General features: G+C 46.4%; 1 protein-coding gene across 7 annotated transcripts in view; it reads left to right on the top strand.

Moving 5' to 3' along the window:
- Positions 1–23,611, top strand: part of SNX29 (sorting nexin 29) — a 391,693-nt gene that overhangs the window by 159,151 nt on the left and 208,931 nt on the right. For all 7 annotated transcript variants that reach the window (XM_023760220.1, XM_023760222.1, XM_014462290.2 and 4 more), the window contains one exon: positions 3,785–3,867. In XM_023760220.1, the coding sequence (XP_023615988.1) occupies positions 3,785–3,867 (83 nt within the window). The remainder of the gene's footprint in view (positions 1–3,784; positions 3,868–23,611) is intronic.

Below are 23,611 nucleotides of genomic sequence, written 5' to 3' on the forward strand. Positions count from 1 at the left end.
ATATATCCTTTCTGATAGGTGTTTCTGGTTTCTTGGGATATATTCCTAGTAGTGGGATCACAGGGTCAAATGGGAGTTCCATTTCCAATTTTTTGAGGAACCTCCATACTGCCTTCCATAGTGGCTGCACCAGTCTGCATTCCCACCAGCAGTGCACAAGTGTTCCTTTTTCTCCACATCCTCTCCAGCACTTGTCGTTTGTTGATTTGTTGATGATGGCCATTCTGACAGGTGTGAGATGGTACCTCATTGTTGTTTTGATTTGCATCTCTCGGATGATTAGTGACTTTGAGCATGTTTTCATATGTCTCTTGGCTTTCTGAATGTCCTCTTTTGAAAGGTGTCTATTTAGATCCTTTGCCCATTTTTTGATTGGATTGTTTATCTTCTTTTTGTTGAGTTGTATGAGTTCCCTATAAATTTTGGAGATTAGGCCCTTATCAGATATGACGTTGGCAAATATGTTTTCCCACGCAGTGGGTTTTCTTGTTGTTTTGTTGATGGTTTCTTTTGCTGTGCAGAAGCTTTTTATTTTGATGTAGTCCCATTTGTTCAGTTTCTCTTTAGTTTCAACTGCCCTAGGAGCTGTATCAGTGAAGAAATTGTTTTGGCATAAGTCTGAGATTTTGTTGCCTTTGTATTCTTCTAGAATTTTTATGGTTTCCTGTCGTACATTTAAGTCCTTTATCCATTTTGAGTTATTCTTGTGTATGGTGTAAGTTGGAGGTCTAGTTTCATTTTTCTTGCATATATCTGTCCAATTTTCCCAAAACCATTTATTGAAGAGACTATCTTGGCTCCATTCCAAATTCAGACTGGTTGCAGATTAGTTGTCTAGAGCCTAGGAATATTTTCTTGGGTCACTTAACGTGCTAAAAATACCTTTTGATGGGGCTCTGTAGTTTGCCAAAGGCGCCCACCCCCTCTTCCCTCTTGTACTTGTACCTGGTTTGCTTTACTCGTGGCTGGACCTGCAGTGGTCCATTTTAGAGGCGCGCTGGGGCAGAGGACTGTTATGTGCTTGATAGGACCATGCGTGCACGTTGTCAGAGTCTGGTTTTGCCATTGCCCCATAGTTACATAGGGTGTAACCATTGGGGAGACTGGGCCAAGGGTATATATGACCAATCTCTTGGTATTGTCTTTGCAATGTCATGTGAATCTAAAATTACTTAAAAAAAAAGGGCCTCATCCTGTCGCGGGATGGGGGATCAGGGGCGAGTTGCATTTTGGAGCGGCCAGTGTGTCCTCCAGGTGTTGGAGTTTTATTCAGAAGCAGTTCCAGGGACCTGGAAGTGTTCATTTCCCACGAAGGCACACAAGTTCATTCGTACAAACTTGGCTGGGATGAGTTTATGGCTCCCAAAGGTGTCCGACCCAGTGGTTTGATATATCCTTCATGGCTCCTCCTCATTTTGATGGAAGTCAGATTTATATTAAAGATCTTGGCTTTTATCTGTTAGGTCTGATATTTAGATAGTCTTAAGACCTGATTAAAAGATTGATCCAGATCAGAAGACAAGCAGCCCCTTTTCATTTCAGTGCTGACTGCAGAGTTGAAGATGAATAAGGGAGCCGAGGGTTGGCCTGTGTGGTGTGAGCAAGTGAGACAGAGGAGCCAGATGTCGACGTGACGCACCTGTCAGCCGGCCGGAGTGAGCCTGCCCAGCCTGCCTCTTGGGGGACGCTCTGCCACAAACCATGTTGAATTATACTACATAGAAATGCATATAAATGTCCTTTCCTTAGTTTTCAGGTCATATGTGACTTGAATTCACAGGTGGAGATTAGGGCTAGCCTGGGATGAGTGACAAGACTCTGGTTAGGGAGCCCAAGAAAACAAGTGTAAATCCGCGTACGTCGGGAATATTTTTTTCTCCCACAGGCCTTTTCAGGGCTTGTTAGTTGTTTAGCTTCAGATGTTTGCTATTCATATCACAGATAGAGAAAGTGCAGATACCTGTAGACACACCTATGGTAGGCTGTCAAGGGGGAGGAAGCTAATTAAGGGGCTCCTCTGTACTCTCCCTCTGAAGCTTCTGAGATGAGTGTGGAGTTCTCAGGGGACACCTGAGTATATGGTAGTATATCCCCAGTTGATGTGGATGTTCTTTCTGCCAAAATAGTGCAGAAAAGCAAAATACAAACACAACACTGTCTTTGCGGGCAGAGATGTAGTTAAGTGCACTGAAAGCAGACGGCAGAGCCAGCGATGGGCAGTCTCAGGCTTTCTCTTGAGTAAATTGTGGCATATCCATATCAAGGAATGGCACTTGCATCCATAAATAGACCGAGTTAGAGGCTTCTAGTGGTGAGTTCTTAAATGAGACAAACCCAGTTGTTGAAAAATTTATAATCCGGTTTTACAAAGTAAACTCTACCTGAGTATATCAGGTTTGTAGTTAGTGACTGTGAGCATGGAGGGCGGCATTAATATGTATACCAGGTTTTTAACATTGATTGATTACCATGGGAAAATGGTGATGGAACAGTAAACAAGGGAATAACACTTCGAACAGAAAAAGATTAAAGGAGTGTGAAAGATGTTTCATCCACATAAAATTATATTTAGGAGTGTGTGTGTGTATGCATGCATGTCTAGTGAGGGGTATGATAGAAAAGTCATAAAAATGTTGGGTTTATTTTCAAGGTGTTGGATTTTCAGCTGATTTTCACATTCCTTCTTAAATGTGTTCTAATTGAGTATTTTCAAGTGAGCATTTTTACTTTTAAATTTATTTTTATAAGCATAAAAGAAACCCAATCTTACAGCTGTTTTGCTGTGAGGAAATGCTCTAGCTCATTGAAAGGCATTCAGGCATAAGGGCTTTGAGGGGAGGAGCAGAACCAAAAATGTGGAGGAAGCACCTCTGGCTGGGGTAGCTGGTGAGCAGCCAAGTCCAAATCCTACAGGAGACAGAGAAAAGCTCGGCTGAGCCGTGGGGGCCGACAGACCTGTGTTTCGATCTCTTTAGTGTGTCTTACTTGTGACCATGGTTGGAGACCTAATCCATATCCCAATTCCTCTCCTATAACATGGGAAGAATATGATAGTGTCATTGTGCCTGACCCATCATAGGCACTTAATAAACCTTTTCCCACTGAATGAAGAATGAAAAAATGAATGAGTGCGTGCTTGATTCATCAAGGTCACATATGTTAGTCTGAGCTATGTCATAAATACTCAACAAATGATAGTTTTCTGCCCCTGCTCCCCATGTTCTTTTTCTTAGCCAGTGTACCTGGAGAGGGAATTGAGCAGAGTGTGGGGGCTTGTAGCCTGTGTTCCATGCTTCACAGCACGGTCTTACATGGGGAGTGGGGGTAGACTTGGTCAGCTGCTTCTCCTCTTTATGCCTCATCTCTAAAATGTTCTGATAATACCTTGGAAGGATTAAATGAGATACCTAAAGACTTTACATGATGCCTGGAAAATAATGAATATCCAGTACATTTTGTAGTTAATAAAGATCCCCCAGGTTGAATATACATTACTTGGTTTGTTCTTCTGTAAATGGAGAGTATATTACAGAGTGCCTGGCACAGAATAGTTACCTAACAGATTGATAGATTCAAATAACCTGAGCATAGCACATCAGCATCCTGATTTTATGGGCACTGGAACCAGTTAGCTCATTTCCATCATGAAAGAACAGTTCTTGAAGGCATTCTGCAAATGTGCTTTGCTAACTCAACTTTTCACACAGACCCCCTCCCCCAACCCCTGCCTTCAGTCTAATTGCCAAATTTTTTAAAAATTTTTTAAACATTCTTCTACCTGCAGGGAAAATGAGGTGCTCAAAGTCCAGCTGAAGAAGTATGTAGGAGCTGTCCAGATGCTGAAAAGAGAAGGTCAAACAGCTGAAGGTGAGGGGGAGACCAGCCAGGGTGGGTGGGGGCCCAGCCTTTGCATCTTTATCACCCCCATGCCTGGTGCATAGTAGACACTCAACAGGTAACAAGTGCATATGCAGATGAATTAGAAGAGCAGGATTCTGAAAAATTAATTAGATGGAAAACCCTGCTGTGTATTCTTGTTAAACTAATATTGTAAGACTTAACTTGCTAGATTATTAACAACAGTCATATCAATTTGTGTACTTAGGGAATTTTAAGTCTAGAGTCTTGGGACACCACTTACAAGGTATGAACCTTGCCGCATGATTAAGTCGCATAGGCTAGGAGTGAAAGCAGCAGAACGCCAACGCAGCGGAGATTCAAGCTCTGGACTTAGGCTGACCAGCTTCCAGCCCAGCTCTGGTTAAGTTTCTTAATCTCTCTCCACCTCCGTTTCTCATCTGTAAAGTAGGACTCGTTGATAATGCCTCCCTCATGAGGCAATCCACGTAGACAGCATAATGCCTACCATAGAGTAAGTACTGAGTAAATGTTAGCCATTACTAATATTATTAATCAGAAATACAAGTAGACAGAAAATTTATTACTTGGCTGACACAGCCTTTCTCCAGATGGTCCACTCACTGAACCACACTCCTGCCCCAGCTCTGCTGCCCTAGGACCGTCCTCAGGAGGCCACTCAGTAGCTGCAGTCATCACAGCTCTTGGTGAAGGGCCTCCATCCTGGGGCCATGTGCCTGTGAGGAGACCTCCACCACAGTAATGCCCTCAGCCTCACTTCCCACCTCCTACCTGATTGCTGAGATTCTCAGTTGGGTAGAGTTGATGCATTATAACAGCATCCTGATTTTATGGGCACTGGAACCAGTTAGCTCTTCCCATCATGAAAGAACAGTTCTTAAAGGCATTCTGCAAATGTGCCTTTGCTAACTCTTGTTGTAGTGGACATCTGTGTCCTCTGTAGTGCCCGCCCCACTTGCTCCGGTTTCCATATGACCAGCATCCTCACTCTGTGTCAGTCCCGTGACAGAGGTGGGGCTCCACCCTGTGCCCTGCGCTTGACTTAGCTGGTGCTCTCGCTGGGTCTCAGGCTCTGAGAGGCCACAGAAAGGGTTCTTCCTCCCTCTTGGGCCTGGGAGGCTGAGGATGAGGCCATCACATAGAGAGAGGAGCTGAGCTGAGAGGCAGAGAGGAACCGAGTCTGATCAGGTCCTTTGAGCCCTTGAATTCAGCTGTACCTGATGTGATAGTCCAACTCTGAACTTCTTGTTGATTATAACAACAACTGCACCAACCCCCGCCCCTCTTTTCCAGCTTGAGCTGCGTTTTGAAAGCTCATATGGTCCTGGCCATCGGTTAGCTCCTTACTGGATACAGCGTCCATCCTGTCCTCGGGGAGGGTGGTGTTTCTCCGGAGTCTGCCTTTCCAGATGCGCAGTGTCTGCTGCTGTGTGTGAGGCTCTTTCTCTCGCCCTCCCTCTTGCTAGGTTCACTCCACTGTCATCTGTCCCGGCCACCACAGGCCCGCCCATAGTGATGGATTTAAGGCTGCAAGCTCCTGTTGGCGTCCCCCTTTAATTAATCTGCCGTAGGCTCAGGGACAGGGGGAGAAGAAATGGCCTGTTGTGAGTGGCGATCAGAGTAATCGGGAGATTTACTGGGAGGAACTTGACGGATGAGGGAGGCTTGGGAGCAATTCTTTAAAAGTTTGCTCTAAGAAACAAAAGTGGTAATAAAACACGAAGTCATAAACCTCGCTCACGTATTGCATCTCTGCATGCATATGGCTTGCTCTCTGACCCCCTGTTCCACACTGCATGTACTTCATCCTCTCACTTCGGGGTCTTGGTTCCCTGGGCTCCAGAAAAGAGGGCTCGACGGTCAAGGAGATGGTTGGTCACGGGTGAGAGGGTTCTAGGGGGGCATTGTTTCAGCCTCAATTATGTAGGCCTTGGGCTGTCTCCTCTTGGTCAGCCCCCAGTGTGCACAAAGGCAAGGACATCTTTGTTTGAGGCCGGCTTCTTGAGTCGTAAGGAAAGCTAGCTCATGACTGTGCGTGTTTGTGTCTGGCTCTAGAGGGCTAAACACCAACCTCATGGAATGATGAATCACATCCCATCACGCTGCTGCTTAGAACCCCGTGCACACTCTTTGATGGTGGCCTCAGGCTCGATGTGATCTGGGGCTTCCCCATGCTCTGGCCCCATCTCCCTCCACCCTCCCCTTGCTGTCTCACCCCAGCCATACTGGCCTTCAGACTGATTCCTCCCTCAGGGCCTTTGCAGCGACTGTCCCTCCACTGGGCTGCTCCTCCCTGTCTCTGCGTGGCTGAGCCTGCCTAGGCCAGCAGGTCTCTTTCAGATGCCACCTCCTCTAACCCCCCTGGCTCACCCTGTGCCTTCTCCTTCATTCTTTATTCCATCACTTCCTTTATCATCACAGCACTTGTCAGCACCTCAAAGGCTCCTGGTTGTGGATTCCCTTCCTTCTTTGCTGTTTGTCCCACCCTTCACTGGACAGTTCACAAGAGCAGGGGCCTTGCCTGTGTTCCCTGCTGTGTTCAAAGCACCTTGAGCAATGCTTGACCCCTTGGCACTCCATTTATATTTATAACACGAGGAGTGGAAACCTAAGAGCAGCTGTTGTAGGACCTGGCCAGGTGACTGAAGGTCCATGGCAGTGCCACCCAGTGATGTGCCCTGCCCCTCTAACTACTGCTTTCTGCTGTGCCTCCGACCAGATTCTTTGGATCCTTGTGGCTACACTTAGCACATGACTTGATTCTCCCACGGTTTCACTATTCTTTGGTGACAAGAGTCATAAGATTCACTTTAACCCAGCTTAAACAAAACAGAAGTTAGGAGTCCCATCTGCAGGGACGGCTTGATCCAGGTGTTCAAACAATATTAGGATTATATTTCTCCTGCATTTCTCAGTTCCCCCTCCCCCTCCCCCTCATGTATTGGCTGCGAGTGCTGGTAAATGTTTAACGCCCAGCCCTCTGGGGAGGAAACAGTGCTTGCTGATTCCCATGGTGTGCATGCACCCACTGTGCTGATGGCAGGCTCGTCGCTGTGTCACGAGTGCAGAGTGGGAAGAGGTGCATACACGCACACATGGGGCTCCTTGCACTGATGCCCAGGTCTGCGCCCCGCTGTGTGTTGGCTGCATTCTCAGGCAGGTGATCTCATGCTGGCAAGAGGCTGCCAGCAGCTCTGGTTTAATCTTCTCAGCAACCCGGCAGAAGGGAGCTGCTCTTCCCACTGGTTTCCTTATAAGCCATTCTACCCTCTCTCCCATGTAGAGCCCTGGTTCTTAATCTTGGCTCCACATCGAGTCATCTGGGGGAGTTTTAAACATCCCAGTGCTTGGGCCCCTTGAAACCACAGCCTTGGAGGATGTCTTTTTCGAATTAATGGCCTTCAGGGTCAGCCAATATGTTGCAAATGTGCCAGCATTCTCTGATTCTCCACCAGCAGTAGCTGTCTCAAGTCAATCAAGGTGACTTTTTTTTTCTTAAATTCAGATTTGGTCTCGGCACTTGCCTCTCTAAATAGGTCCCGCCAATGAAGAGGACCGGGTTGGGGGCAGGGAGTGCAGTGGAAGCTGTTCACCATCACTGCTTGAGCTAATGCGGTGCATCCACTGTGCCCACCCACCCTGCCCTCTCCGGGATCCAACGTGAGTGTTAATACATCTCACCTCTTCACCTTCCACTGAAACGTGGCCTTTTCATCTTTGTCCAGCACCCTCTCCCTCTCAGTCCTCAGCACGAGGCTCCATCGCAGTCACGCTTGTCTCCGATGTGCTCCCACCTGACCACTCTCTGATCCTCTCTGCTCATCCAATTTCCTCTTCTGGAAATGCCACGCCCCTTATCCTCATCAGCCCAGATGTTGTGTTTATTGTGAGAGCCAGCTCTTCTCCTGTCACTTAAATTTAATCACCCTTGCCCTTTCAGTTTCCTAAACTCCTGTTACTAATAATGAGTAGTAGCCAAGGTCTAGCGTTCCACTGTTTGCTCTCACGAGGGAATTTGCTGTTCTGTCTTGTGTATGTAGTCTGACCACACAGAGGATGATCTGCAACTTAAAACTTGTTTTAGTGTGTGTTGGCCAAGTACACAGTCGGTGTTTAATCAAAACCTGTTGCCAGATTCTATCCAAATCCTCTGAGGCATGATTTCAGAGTGATAGCAAGTTAACGCAGATGGGAACAGCATTCTCAGAGAAGGAACAACGTTTGGAGAAGTGATGTTACATACTACGTAGGAGGAAGAGGATGATAGTTATTGTTACTCCCCTTTCTTCCAGAAGTGACCCACACACTCTGCTCATGATGCATTGGTGAGGACTGGTTATATGGCCCCACCAAAGGGGTCTGGGAAGGGCTGTGTCTGGCTGGGCTGCTGCCACAGCAAGAATGCTAATGCCGTGGCAGGGAGCATGGTTCATGCTGCTGTTCTGGGCACTCACTTCAATGCACGTGGTTTCCATCTTCTAAGCCATTTGTGCAGCTCCTTAGAAAGGAACCTCATACCCACCCAGTACTCTTATTTTTGGGTTTGTGCTCTTAGAGTCTCAGAAGGAATGCCCAGTAGCTTGTAAGAATCTGCAGTAGAAAGAGTGTCTAAGGATGTGGCAAAGGTATGTCTGTCAAAAATAACCGATTTTCTAGTCAGCCATTGATTGGGATGAAGAGACCATGTTGTCCTTCTCCCTTTTCTGTAAGGTGTTTCTGGTTCCCCTTGTAACACCCCAATTCATACACACATACATATACACACACATACATGTATATACACACATGTATATATGCATACATACACACATACACATCTGTCTATCTATCTATCTAGAGTTGATTGACTTGAAGGAATTGGCTCAAGCTATTGTGGAGGCTGGAAGCTTCAAAATCTGCAGAGTAGAATGAGGTCCAAACACATTATGGAGGGTAGTTTGCTTTACTCCAAGTGTACTGGTTTAAATGTTAGTCATATCTAAAAAATACCTTCATAGTGACATCTAGACTACTGATTGACCAAATATCTGGGTTCCAAATATCTAGAAATGCCCAACCATATTGACCCATGAAATTAAACATTGCAGTTATCCGCTTAGCCTAGGAAGAAGTCAAGCGACAATCACCCACCGATCTGTATAGTACCTCAGAGGTGGTGTGTGACGGCTACCCAAGGGATGCCTGCCTGGGTGGGCGGACTCTGCCTGGCCAGGTGGCTTGACTGCCTGGCATCTGCTCCTTGACCTGGTCTCAGGAAAAATCCACTCCACTCCCCTCTTCTCTCTGGACGACTGAAATCTAATCGTGTGCCAGCAGCCACACGGGGGCGGGGACTGGGTCAGAGTGTGAGGGACTCGGAACTGGACATCAGACTTGGGGACACACTTCCCAGTCGCAGTGGCGTGTGTAGGCAAGGCATACAGATGACATATTTTTCTTCTATGAAGGCTCCTCCTTCCACAGTAAACGTGGGAAGGAGCCTGAGGAAGGGGCAGTAGAGCATGGAGGCAAAGGCTGGCCCAGGTTTTTCAGTGGGGGAGCTGGTGGACTCTCAGCTCTGCATGTTCTAGCTCCCAACTCTGGAATAAGTTTTTATGTCAGAGCTCCAATAGTTTCCTTTGAGGAGTAGCCATAATAATGGTGACTTGATAGAATTATTTGAAGTTTCAAAGGGATGACATGTAACGTACCAGGCAAACGTTATTTTGGATTGGAGGTGCATTTTGAAGGGTGTCCAGGCCGTGGAAGGTTAAGGCACATTAACAGAACACCTGTACATCAATTTCTGAAAGTGAGTGAATAATTATGGTGATAATTATAGAGTAAACCTCTTTGAAACGTGCAGCCCATTATCCTGGTGAAACAATATTTGTGTGATTAGCTAGTTTCCTGACTTTTTAATAACTATCTGAACAGGTGGCCTCAGTTCCGGGCTCTTACTAGCGCTCAGAAGGCACTCTGGGGACAGTAACCCATGCTTGGTATTTTTAAAACATTAGAATTTACTGGAAAAGTCCAGGGAATAATCTACTCAACATCCACAATGTGCTCACCACCAGATTTAATAGATAATTTTCCATATTTCTTTCCGATCAATAAAAAGTATTAAAGGTTATAAGTGCAGTTGAGGGTGTCCTTATTCATTGCACCCACAGATGTTTCCAGATGAACTCTGATTGGCCCAGCTTGGGTGGCATGGCTCACTTTAGCTAATCCTGGGATCGGAAGTGGGCGAGGGGGTATAAGCCAGGCTCGCGTGGCTTCTTCCCGGTAGGGGGTGAGGTGGGAGCAGCCCATGCAGACACACTGGACTGAAAATGGGGGAGGAGCAGGCCCCCAGAAACAGGATGGGTTGTGACACGAGAAGAGAGGATGTTGGGAGCAAAAATGCAGGTGACCATGCAGCCAGGTGACAAAGGAAACAGCGGTAGCTCCAGCAGTTTTATATACGAGAGGTTTGGTTGTTTTGTTAGAAAGGGGTTTTGGGGGCCTTGTCTTGAGACTGCCTCTCATAGCATGCCCTTTGTTTTTATTGAATTTGTAAGTTTATTTGGGTTTGTGTATCAGGTGGATTAGGTTTGGCTGCATTAAAAAGAAAACCCAAACAGCAGAAACAAGGTGTTTCTCTTCTCTAACACCAGCCCAGAAGTAAGTACTTTAGTCCAGGGCTAGTGTGATTTTATGATCGCTGGGAATTCAGGCTGCTTTTCCTTTTTGCTCTAGCATCCTTAGTACATGGCCTGTTATCCTCATGATTCCCTCATGGTACCCAAGTAGTGGCTGGTGTTCATCCATCCCGTCTGTATTTCAGGGAGGTAGAAAGGGCAGGGGAAAGGGCAGGGAGTGCATTTCACAGGTGGATTCTATAAGGCTTTAATGCTTTAAGGATAATGAGCTTGCTTTTAAGGAGCTTTTCAGGACCTCCACCCCCTGTCCCCTAATGACTTCTATACCTCTTGGGGCTCTCAATTAGCAAGGATGCTGGGAAATGTTGTTGCTTAATTGGCACAGAAGGAATTGGCTGTTGGATAGGTGGGAATTGGCTGCCCTAGGTGGCTTTAGGGAAGGTGAGGTTGGTGGAAATTTTATGGGAGGGACCCCCCAGCCACCCCTTAGTGCCATCACTACTGGGCACAGCTTCATCAAAGGTCCAGGGTCATAGTTGCGAGAGGATCCACTCCGTGGCCCTAGAAGTGACCCTCTCTCTCTGGAGACCCCGACAAGGGGTAATGTTCTATTTGCTCCACCCGATTCTGTCCCCTGCAGGATGCTTTCCTCTCCTAAATCACTGCAAAGCCATAGTCTGGAAATGCCAGCTGTCAATTCATGATTTCTGTTCATTTCCTTTTTATTGTTCGGTAGGAAACAAAGGCCCAGAAACAGAACAGGAGCACCTGGGCGCTTCCCCCCCTCCTTGGGGCCTGGGCCAGACATGTATTTATTATCGTCATCCTCACTTTAGAGCCGTCTCGGCTTTGTGCTGACTGTCGTGCGTTTGTCAGTCAGCGTCCTGTTTGGTGTTCAGCTTCCCTCCTTCCTGGGAGCTGACAGGTGGCCTGCTGTGTTAAATGCCACTTTGGTTCTGAAAACGGCTCTGTTTTAAGTTTCTAATTACAGCTTTCATAAGGCGGCGGGTCGTTTTGCTTTGCTCAAGTGGGTGATGATGCTGGTTACCTCGGCTGGCGGGGACTTGTCTAAATTGTTTTCTTGGATTGTACAGAAAAGTAGACATCCTATAAAGAGAGAAAGCCTGTCTCTTGGCCTGGGGTTATTTCACGGGGTTAAGGCCTCACTTTCCGTAGAAATACACTGCCTTCTCCCCCTCTGTCTTCTGCTCACTCTGTCTGGAATCTCTGACTGCTCGTCACACTCCTGTTCGCGTCGTCACTGCCCCAAGAAGCTCTCTGTGGCTCCCACCATCATTCCCTAGGTGTCACTTCCAGATCTATAGTGTTGCTGCTTCTTTTGTATATAAAATGTTTATTTCCCCTTATTGACATATTTGATCAGTATTGATCAGGATGTAAACTCCATGAGAGTAGGAACTGACCTGGTTTTGATACTGCTGTGCACCCAGCTTCTGAAACTGATACCTGGCAGCTGGTAGGAGATCAGTAGATGAATGAGTCAACGAACAAATGAATTTGTTGGGTACTTTATAATAATAATAATTGATAATATGGATAATATGCCAGGCCCGGTGCTAACTTCTTTTAATAGGCAACCTTCCTGTGAGGTCAGTATTGTCATCATCCTCACTTTACAGGTGGGGAAATTGGAGCTTAGAAAGGTTAGTGAGTGTGTAGTGGGGCCAAACGGTCTGGGTTGCAGTCCCTGCCGTCCACTGTGTGAGTGTCAGGCTTCTGTGGCTGTCGTTGCCCAAGGCACACAGCCGGTGAGTGGTGGGCTGGATGGTGGATGCCCTGAGGCAGAGGTGAGTGACACACAGTATCTACACCATGGAGCTCACAGACTGCGTGACAAGGTAGGGACTGGAACCTGTGCTCCTGGAATCAGTGAGCAGAACAGGTGAGGATGTGGACTTGAGCCATGCAATGTGCTGCAGGGTGCCCTTGACCTGGGTGGGCGGGGCGGGGGGGCATTATAGGTACGTAAGTGCTGTACCTCACACTTCTCACCTTGACAGCTTCCCACTTACCTTCCCATTTCTCCCTACTCTTTCCTCATAACCTCATCATTCCAGGACCCAATCCCTCCAAAAGAAGTCCCTCCTTCCTCCAGGTGGAGCCAGATTGGCCAAGCTCAACTCTACCTTTGATTACTCTTGCCTTCATTTGCATCTGGTTCGTCTCATTGTAATGCCCTTAGCAGAGTGCAGGGGTCTCATTGCCGGGCAACCAGGAGTGGTGCCTGCACAGCATTGAGGCCTTCTCCTGCGGTTTCGGCTTCCTTCTGAGTAAATGAAGGCTTGGAATTGACAATAACCAAACATACACCCAGGGGCCAAAAGCAGTCTGCCTTCAAATTATTTCTCAGCAACTTTATTGTTGGAAAACAATTTGTGTTTACTTTCCTTGTTAAAAAATGAAACCATATTCATTCTAGAGAATTAAAAAAGATAGAGACAAGCAGAAAAAGAGAAAATAAAAATCATTTACACACCCTCCAGCTTTATTAGAATTTAGCACTAATTCCCCCAGATCAGTATAGCTCTTTGCTCTGTGAACACTCTTGGGATAAACACCCCCAGCCTGAAGGGCTTGGAGACCCCTACCGCTTACTTGACACATAGACTTCATGAGCTAAGAAGAAAGCTGACGGCATAAAAAAAAATAACAAATAATTGTTAAGGTTTTTAATAAGAAAATCAGGCAGTAGTACAACGTGAATGTAAATCATGTCAAGTGCTTGCTGGCAACACGTACCAAGATGACAGAAAGCGGGTTTGATGGTATGTAAGGTGGCTATTGCTGTCTTGCCTCCTTCCTCACCACTTTTCCAGAGGAGAACGGGTCAGCATTCACGAAGGCTGTGAATGGGGAAGTGTTAGAACATGAAGGTGTCGACTGTGGTTTGGCCCAGAAAGTCCTGGCTCTGCCGTTTGCCATAAGTGACCTTGGGCAGGTTACCCAGCCTTTTCCTTTTCTCCCTCTCTGTATGTTTCATCTTGGATAGTTTCTATTGCTAAGTCTTCAAGTTCGCTAATCTTTTCTTCTGCAGTTTGCTTGTGACACTTTTATGTAGCCATATCTAGTTGCAGGGGATTCTGGGGAGCATAGTCTTGGTTTTCCACCCAGACCACCACATGCCCAGCCAAAATCTGGCATTTTTCTTGTTAAGGAAGAAAGAATGGCTACTAGGGGACATTAGCTGTTTCTGCCACATATCTGCCTTTGGTGAACAAGTGGGAGATGATGGTGCCGCCTTTGCTAGCAATGGCGGTAATGGGACCAGTTTCACTGGAGAAATGGGGAGAAGTAAAATGTGAACAATGGTGTCGACTCAACATGTTAAAGTTCTCCCCCTGTTTGGGTGATACAGTCATCCTTCTCTTTTATTTTTAAGAAGTAAGGTAGTCAGTTTTTTTGTGTGTCCCAAGCTTAATTTTCCCTGTGAATCTGGGGTGGCCTTGCAGCATGAAGGATTGGATTTAACATGGGCCTGTGTCCTGTTGCTCAGCTACTGGTCAGTGCCCAGAGCATTTGATTAAACTAGAGTCAGCCCCACATCTACATCTCTGCTTCTCTGTCATGTTGTTGTAGGATGGCATGGACTCAGCCAGTCCATGTGTAAGGTGTGGACAGTAACCAGATGGCATGGACTCAGCCAGTCCATGTGTAAGGTGTGGACAGTAACCAGATGGCATGGACTCAGCCAGTCCTTGTGTAAGGTGTGGACAGTAACCAGATAGCGTGAACTCTGCCAATGCATGTGTAAGGTGTGGGCAGTAACCAGATGGCATGGACTCAGCCAATCCGTGTGTAAGGTGTGGACAGTAACCAAATGGCGTGAACTCTGCCAATCCGTGTGTAAGGTGTGGACAGTAACCAGATGGCATGGACTCAGCCAGTCCACGTGTAATGTGTGGACAGTAACCAGATAGTGTGAACTCTGCCAATCCGTGTGTAAGGTGTGGACAGTAACTTGATGGCATGGACTCAGCCAGTCCTTGTGTAAGGTGTGGACAGTAACTTGATGGCATGGACTCAGCCAGTCCTTGTGTAAGGTGTGGACAGTAACCAGATGGCATGGACTCAGCCAGTCCTTGTGTAAGGTGTGGGCAGTAACCAGATGGCATGGACTCAGCCAGTCCTTGTGTAAGGTGTGGGCAGTAACTTGATGGCATGGACTCAGCCAGTCCTTGTGTAAGGTGTGGACAGTAACCAGATGGCATGGACTCAGCCAGTCCTTGTGTAAGGTGTGGGCAGTAACTTGATGGCATGGACTCAGCCAGTCCTTGTGTAAGGTGTGGACAGTAACCAGATGGCATGGACTCAGCCAGTCCTTGTGTAAGGTGTGGACAGTAACCAGATGGCATGGACTCAGCCAGTCCTTGTGTAAGGTGTGGACAGTAACCAGATAGCGTGGACTCCGCCAATGCATGTGTAAGATCCACGTGGACAGTAACTAATACCTGGCTCAATTAACAGCGGATCCCAGGCGTACATGCTTAAGCTTTAAGCTATTCTTTATATGTCATTTGGTCTCCCAGAGGAGAATAAAATTTTTCTTGGTTTTCCATGACTTATTACTCTTTTTACTTTGGACCATTTTCTAGCTGTAAAGTTGTTTTTTTTTAATTTATCTTTATTGTTGAAAAATTACAGATGTCCCCCCCACTACACTGACCCCCTTCACCCTCCCCCTGTCCCCCCCCCCCCAGGCCTTCACCACACTATTGGCTGTGTCCATGGGCTATGCATATATGCATAGAAGTTGCTTGGGTAATCTCTCCCCCGCCAACCCCCACCTTCCTTCTGAGATTTGTCAGTCTTTTCCATGCTTCTATGTCTATGGTTCTATTTTGTTCATCAGTTTATTTTGTTCATTAGATTCCACATATGAATGAGTGAGATCATGTGATACTTATCTTTAGCTGACTGGCTTATTTTCCTTAACATAATAATCTCTAGGTCAATGGTTCTCAACCTTCCTCATGCCGCCACCCTTTAATACAGTTCCTCATGTTGTGGTGACCCCCAATTTCATTGTTACAAATTGAACATAATTAAAGCATAGTGATTAATCACAAAAACAATATGTAATTATATATGTGTTTTCCGATGATCTTAGGTGACCCCTGTGAAAGGGTCGTTCGATCCCCAAAGGGGTCGCGACCCACAGGTTGAGAACCGCTGCTCTAGGTCCTTCCATACTGTCTCAAAGGGTAAGAGATCCTTCTTCTTCTTTTTTTTTTTTTAAACACACACATGCACACGCACACACTATCCCCTGCCTGGCCTGAACTCCCACCGTGTCCACTGTTTAGTGCTCTGTGAGCTTTGGCCTAGGCAGCCATGAGAAATGTGATTCCCTCAAGATCTGTTGCAGTCTGAAGCCCTATTCAGTAATAGAGCTTTTCTCTCTTTGGAAAACGACAGAACTAAGAAGCACAGGGTGCAGTGCAGGTATGGCTGGATCCAGGTGTGCACACAATTTATCAGGACGATATGTCTCTCTCCCTCTTGGTTCTGCCTCTAGCATAGGTTTGTTTTACTTTTCAGACGGTTTACTTTGTCAGAGCGAGGAAGAGGGGGAGAGATGAGCCAGAGAGACAGGCAGGGGTCAGATCAAGGAGCACTCCATGCGACTTGCTAGGAGGCATGGGTTTATCCTCAGGCCTGGGGGACCTGGTGAAAAACGTAAAGTGGGAAGTGACATGAGCTGGTCTGCATGTTCTGGCCCCTCACAAAAGATCTTCCCCTGTGTTGTGTTGTTTCTTGTACGTCAGAAGCTCCACCCTGCCTTTAGAGGGATGGGTACTGTCCATACCTAAAATATTTTTCTTTTCTTTTTTTTTCTGAAATTTCTGACATTGTTTGAATTTAATGATTCATATTACGAATTATTCATGAAAATGATCTTTTAAGCTTCTTATAATAGCTGAAATTATCCTTCATTAGATACTGACAGTTCCTGTGATGGGTGTAATTATAAAAAACATTCTTAGGCTAGCTATATTCTGCAGTGTTAAAATTACGCAAATGAGCAAGGGATAAGAATAGAAGCTGAGTAGGATGGTCAGATTTTATGGGAAAAGGAGGGTAGCAGCATTGAAGATTTTCTAAAAATGAATAAATATGTGCTGTACACATTACGTTTTTATTACAGTCTGCCTCGATGCTCACCCTCTCTTCATTGGCAAGTTGGCAAGGGAGCGAATTAATTTTAGTGTCCCGAATTGTTTGTAGCTCCTGCCCATATATGACTCTCATCAAGGGGACTTTTTTTCTCTCCTCCTCCATTCCACTCAGCATTTTCTGCCAGGAATGCTGTAGTAATTTTTAATAGTTCTGAGAATGGCAAGCTCATCACTAACACAGAGAAAGCTGGTGGAGAGGGGAGATGGGAGGGCAGCAAGCTGTGGTCCAGTGGCAGGGCCAGTGTCTGGGTGACTGGGCCTTGGAAATCAGGGCCTCATCGCGTTCAAAGGATGGATGTGAGGGATGTTGACGGCTAACAGAGGCCAAACTTGCTAGGATTAACCTCAGCAACATTGTGGGGAAACACGGGGTGAGAAGACTTGAGCAGCACCTGTTATAAAGCCATGGTGTCCAGGGCCCTACTTGGCCTGGCCCTGCCTGCCTCTCCAGGGCCTCTGTTAGTGATGCCTCATTTCTACCGTTCACTCTGGGGGTCCCATCCTTCCTTGGGGGCTCTAAGAAACCCTGAGAGAGAGGGGTTGGTTAACAGGGTGCCATCACTGACCACAGAGCTTGCAAGCAAAGCCAGTGAAGCGGACTCCCCCATCTCTCTGTCTGAGCTGAACCACACAGCAGAATGTTCGGTGGACAGCGTGATAAAACAGCTAATGTTCATGGGGTGCTCACAAACTGTGCCAGGCACTATGTGAAGAACTGTCCACTTACTCATTCAATCCTCACGTCAGTGCTCCTATGAGCTCCTTCTGCCAATGAGGAAACATTAACAGAGCTGGCCACTCGCCCAAGATCCTACAGCGTGTTAGGGAGGTGAGGCTGCTGGTCAGTGTCCACTGATTGGTAGCCGCGGCGCTGGGAGAAAGGCCTGCTCTCCACCTGAGAGGCTCTCACTCAAGCTTGCACTTACTTGTGCAGACGTCTCTCCTTTCCCTGTTACTGTTTTGACTTTGCCCTCTTTCCCATCTAGGATTCTGGGCGCCACCTACTTCAATGCCCCAATTTGGTGTGGACCTACCACTCTTTGTCTCGTGTGTCACTGTAGCATGCGATGGCTTGGTGTCCTCCTATCTGTGTATCTAGGCAGCCCTCTTGGTGTTTGGCTTTCTTCCAAAATGTGCACAAACCTCATTATGCCTTCAAATGACAAGAAATAAAATGACCTTTTATTATATCTTAGAGCCAGAGGTTGGCAAACATTTTCTGTGGAAGTGTGATAGTAAGTATTTTAGGCCTTGAAGATTATCTGTCTCCTCATCTTTATTTCCTCCTCTTCCTCTGCTCCCTCCTCTTCCTTTACCACCACCATCTCTTCTTCCTAAAATGTACGGTTATTACAATAAAATAAGATTCCACTCACAGGGTGTAGTTTGCCAATGCGTTGCAGATATTTGTTGGTGTTAGACTGCCTCTTAAAACATGTACCTGCCCTTCCTGTGAGCGTGATTTTTGGTTCAGATTGTCCTTCCCGCGGTAACGATGTCTGCTTACTTGACTCTGGACGCGCGTAAACTTTGCAGTAGGCGTCTGGGTCAGCCCAGGTGCAGGATGGGGGCAGAGGTAGCATGGAAGGTTAAAGGTTGCTTTCTGAGTTTTTTGAATATCTGGGAAGCTGACATAGGGATCTGACCAGATCTCAGCAAAGAAGTCGTCTTTTTCTTAGTTCTAAACTCAGCCAGCCATCCTCGATCTATTTAAAAAAATGCATTAACTTTGGGACCCTCATTGTAGTTTACTTTACAGTAAAGCACCAGAGTTAATGAAGAGGTCCCCTGCCTTTTAACTAACCCATTAGACGGATGAAGCAATTGAGTTCAGTGTTTTACACTTGGAATCCAGCTGGCATCCAGCTTTCATCCCTTGGCATTCTAGCAAGAGGCAGATTCACCAAGGTATGGAATCCCTCGCATACAAATGACTTCTTTGCTGTCCCACTCATTCCTAATAATTAATCCTGGTGATGATTAATCTTTTAGCTCTCACATTATCTAAAGAACAGTCATGTTCAACATTCTGGCGACCTGAAAAGCGCTGTATGTGTTTAATGTTAATAGGCAGCCACTCGCAAAGGTGCAGAATAAATTGAATTAATATTGCCTGGGAGTCTGGGATGCTGTAACCAGCAGAGGCCCACAAGTGAGGTGTGTGCTGAGGGGAGCATGAATCACCATTCGGCAACAGGAATGTTCTCATGATTTTTTAATGGCCCCCTAAAAATGAATGTGCACTATTAAGGTAAGCTCTTTAAAAATTAAGGCTTTGGTAATTCTCTGAGTTTAAAAGGGAGAGAGAGAGAGTGAAAAGAAATTGTAGCCTATGACTTCTAGGAGGCAGGCAGTTCTTGGCGTGACTGGGCCTGCATGGCACCGCAGGTCTCTGCTGACTTTAGAAAGGGGACCTTGGTGTCCAGGGATGCTGAGTGCCTTGCACTGAGCCCTCAGGCTTTAGGCACATTTATTTAGCATGAAGCCCACTGGCCAGCTGATTCCATCTGCAGGCAGCAGGGTCTGGCTGCGATCCTTGATTCCCAGCTAATTGGATCTGTCTTTGGGAGGGAAATTTGGATTTGGCTGCTGCTCATATTTAGTTGGGATTATGGATCAGGACTGTGGTGGAGAACAGACACAGGATGCAAACTCCCCTTTGGGGCTTTTGTAAGAGCCAGCATTGCTGTCATAATGCAGCACAGCGGGGCCCCAGCAGGGGGCGCAATGCCACTCTTCTGGGGATCTAGCAGGGGCAACTCTTTCCTTTACCATATTTCCCGTTATTCCTCAGAGCTTAACCCTGTCATCGTCGTCAGAACCAGTTCTGTTAAGCAGATTTCTAGCCTTTGCATTTTCCTCACTTCTTTTTTTTGATCCCCTTATCCCCACCCGAATGATCTTCAGTTCAGTCAGGATGAGGTTGCAACTCCATAGACATACAATGCATACATGTGATGTTGGTCATATTCTAGGGTGATGCGTTTTTTGGTCAGCCACCTGGGATATTTGGAGTTCTTTTTATAGCAGTTGGTGCTGAAAGTCACCAACATCCCTCCACCCCACCCCTAACCCCAGCACAGTTCATGAACATTTGTTGAGTATCCTTCTGTGTCAAGCCCGGGAGCTGGTGCTCATCCTGTACAAATCTTTGGGGGGAAAAGAGTAAGTCCTCTAGATCCTCGCTGTTCACAGTGAAGTCTCTGGACCAGAGCATTGGCCTCAACCCTGGGAAAGTGTCAGAAATGCAGACTCTCAGGCCAGCCGCACTCTTCCAGATTCTGCACTTTAACTAAAGATCTCCGGGTGAGTTGCACACGTGATAGTGAGAGAAGCACTGCTCGAAGTTCCTCTAGAGCAGGGGTGGGCAAACTTTTTGACTCGAGGGCCACAGTGGGTTCTTAAACTGGACCGGAGGGCCGGAACAAAAGCATGGATGGCGTGTTTGTGTGAAGTAATATAAATTCAAAGTAAACATCATTACATAAAAGGGTACGGTCTTTTTTTTTTTTAGTTTTATTCATTTCAAACGGGCTGGATCCGGCCCGCGGGCCGTAGTTTGCCCATGGCTGCTCTAGACAGACGGAGGACAGAGATTGACACATGCTGCTGCTGTTCCTCTCCTGTTGCTGTGGCAGGCATCACTAATCAAACTGGATGCTTTCCTCCAGTGAGGCCTGTCCACACTTCATAATACTTCTCAAACAGTGTCCTGAGTAATTGCTTAGAGCAGACACTTGAGTTCGAGTTCAGCCACTTTACTGCACCTCCACCACAGCCTAAGATTCTTACCACAGCACCATCCCAGTCTCCCCGCTTCCATTCTTGCCTCTGTTCTTCCCCATTCTCCACAACATAGCCATCTTTTATTTTATTATTATTTTTTATTTTTGTTAATCCTCACCTGAGAATATTTTTTCCATTGATTTTTTTAAGAGAGAGTGGAAGGAAAGGAGGGAAGAGGGAGGGAGGGGAGAGGGAGGGAGAAAGGGAGGGAGCGAGAGAGGTGTGAGAGAGACATATTGGTTGGTTTCCTTCCGTATGTGCCCTGACCAGAGACGGGTATCGAACCTGCAGCCCAGGTACCTGCCCTTGACTGGAAATGGAACACAGTGGCCTTTGGTCTGTGGACGGAGGCTCTAACCACTGAACACCCGGCCAGGACCAGAGCCATCTTTTAAAAATACAGTTGTCCTTCCATATCCACAGTTTCTGCTGTGTATGTCCATCTGTTCCCAGACTCAACCAACCCCAGAAAATATTTGAAAAAAAACTCTTATGTTGCTGACATGTACTAAGCAGTTAGGCCTACCATGGCCGCTCTGTGCAAAACATGCAGACTTTCTTTTTCTTGTCATTATTCCCTAAATTATACAATATAACAACTGTTTACATAGCAGTTACATTGTATTAGCTATTAGTAATCTAGACAGGATTTAAACTATAAGGGAGGATGTGTATGGAAATACTACACCATTTTATATAAGGGACTTGAGCATCACAGATTTTGGTATTAACAGGGGGTCTTGGAACCAGTCCCTTGTGGATACCGAGGGACGATTCTACAAAATTTCCCTGCTTAAAACTCTTCAGTGGCTTGCCGTTGCGATGAAAATAAAATCTGAATTCCTTCCCATGACTTGTAAGAGCCTGCTTGACTTGGCCCTGCTCACCTTCCACCTGTTTTGTGCCTCCCTTGCCTCCGTGCCAGCTATTCTCTGCTCTCTGGCCTGTTTAAAGTTCCTGGAGCAGGCCCAGCTCTTCCCACCTCAGGGCTGGGACAGACCAAAATCACGGCCTCCCTAAGTCTCCCCACTGCAGGAGAGAAAGCTGAGGAGCACAGAGGTTTGACTGCCTGAGGCCACATGGTCAGTCAGAGCTAGAGCCAGTTCATTGCAAAACCAGCGATAATCATGTACATTACCAACCCCAGTGGATACCCCAGGGAGTCTCCAGTGAGTCCTCTGAGTCTTCCTGTATCTTCCGTGTTTAGAATGCTTCCCCCCCACCCCCAATGCCGGGGTGGGCGGTGCTAGCTTCTGCTCCTCCTTCCTCAGGGCTGGCCTTGGGCCCCTCACTTCCCTGGAGAGATCCTCTCTGGCTGTCCTGCCCAAGAAGCCCCCTGTCTTCTCTGTCTCAGCATTCCAGTTATGTTCCCCAGAGCACTTCGCATAATTTGTGATTATTTGTTGTTTGGCTTGTTTTCAGTCTCTCTGCTAATGCCTAAACTCCATGGTGGCAGGAATCCTATTTGTGCTATTGGCTGCACACCCAAAGAACCAGCACAGTGCCTGGCACATAGTAGATGTTCAATAAATACAATTTGGACATATGTATGAATGAGTTATGGAATGGAGGACAGTTAGCAGGCTCTTGTTCTAAGATGTCTTAATTAAAAACCAAAACACTTTAAAAGTTAGATAGCTTTCATTGTCCAAACTTGTTTGCAAAGTGCCCCAAAAGATGGCTTTGAAGTTGTTCTTTAGACTCAGGGACTGATTCTTAAACTTGAGAAACATTGTTTTTGGCTTCCTTTTTGGGCAAAAAGTCAAGCAGTGATTTACCAGTTGCAAAAAATAGTTTTTATTTTTCAAATAAGTGACCACATTTTCTTCATTAGTAACCCATCTGCTCAGCCCTCTGCAGTACCAAAAGATTTCTTTGTAAACACAGCGGCAAGATAGCATAATTCAAACCAGCCCTCTTTCTGTAGTGATTGATGTACCCCTTTTTCCAACACTGGCCTGTTCTGTTAATGGGTCCCTAATCCTTGCCCAGATGCTGGGAGGGCCCGTTCCACGTGAGTGGAAATGCCAGTATGCTTCAACCGAATAAATTTGAAGATCTAAATAACTTTATTACAAGATTCACGAATTGGGCAGCATCCTATCTAGCAACTAGAAGGCACTCCTAGCATTTGTACAAAACGGAAAGATTTTATAGGAAGAAGGATGGGCAAGGGAGCTGTTAGTGAAAGAAAAGAAAGGATTATTTTGGGGCCTGAACTCCCCTCCCCTCTCTTCCCCTCTCCTCCTCACCTCTCTTCTCCCCTCCCTTTCCTCACCCAAAGATGTGTTTTTCATTGATTTTAGAGAGAGAGAAAGGGAGAGAGAGAGAGAGAGAGAGAGAGAGAGAGAGAGAGAGAGAGAGAGAGAGAGAAAGAAAGAGAAACATGGATCGGTTGCTTTCCATCCATATGCACCCCGACCAGAAATGGAACCTGCAACCCAGGCATGTGTCCTGACCAGGAATCAAACCTGCAGTACTTCAGCGCACTGGACAAAGCTCCAACCAACTGAGGTCCTGACAGCTTTTCTTTGTGGGAAGAGATTGGGCAGGGTTTTTATTCTGTAGATTGCCTCTTCTTTCTAAGGGGATGGAGAGGGCCAGCCGGCAAATTCCAGGCTGCTTGACTGTGTTTCTGGGAGAGGTTGAAATTCCAGGTAGTCAGGTATTAAATCTAGGTTTGGCATCATGCCATTTTGGGCTTGTGGTTTTTTATTTTAACAGAGCTATATCAAACAAAGCTGCACGTGGACACATGTCAGGTGTGTGTGTTTTTTTTTTTTTTTACTATTGATCAGGGGATAGGCCTTGAGTGCCCCAAACACTTACCTTTGAATTAGGTTGGGGGAAAAATAACCCAAAAACAAATCCAAAGGGAGAATTAATACTACGCTGATACCTGGAAATGATTTGGGCTGCAAGTAACAGTCATGGCTTTTAAGAATAAGGATTTATTTTCCTTCATAACAAGTCATTTAAAGGTGGAACAGCTGGCTGATGAGAAAATTGAGGCCCGAATTGGTTAAATAAGGAGCCAAGTCCACTCACTGGTTAGGGCTCCAAGGCTCAGTCCCTTTCCACACACTGTGCCAGTTCACTGGAGACACAAGGAAAACAGGACGT

Source organism: Myotis lucifugus, unplaced genomic scaffold (genome assembly GCF_000147115.1).
Source record: "Myotis lucifugus unplaced genomic scaffold, Myoluc2.0 scaffold_176, whole genome shotgun sequence".
NCBI classification, from domain to species: domain Eukaryota; kingdom Metazoa; phylum Chordata; class Mammalia; order Chiroptera; family Vespertilionidae; genus Myotis; species Myotis lucifugus.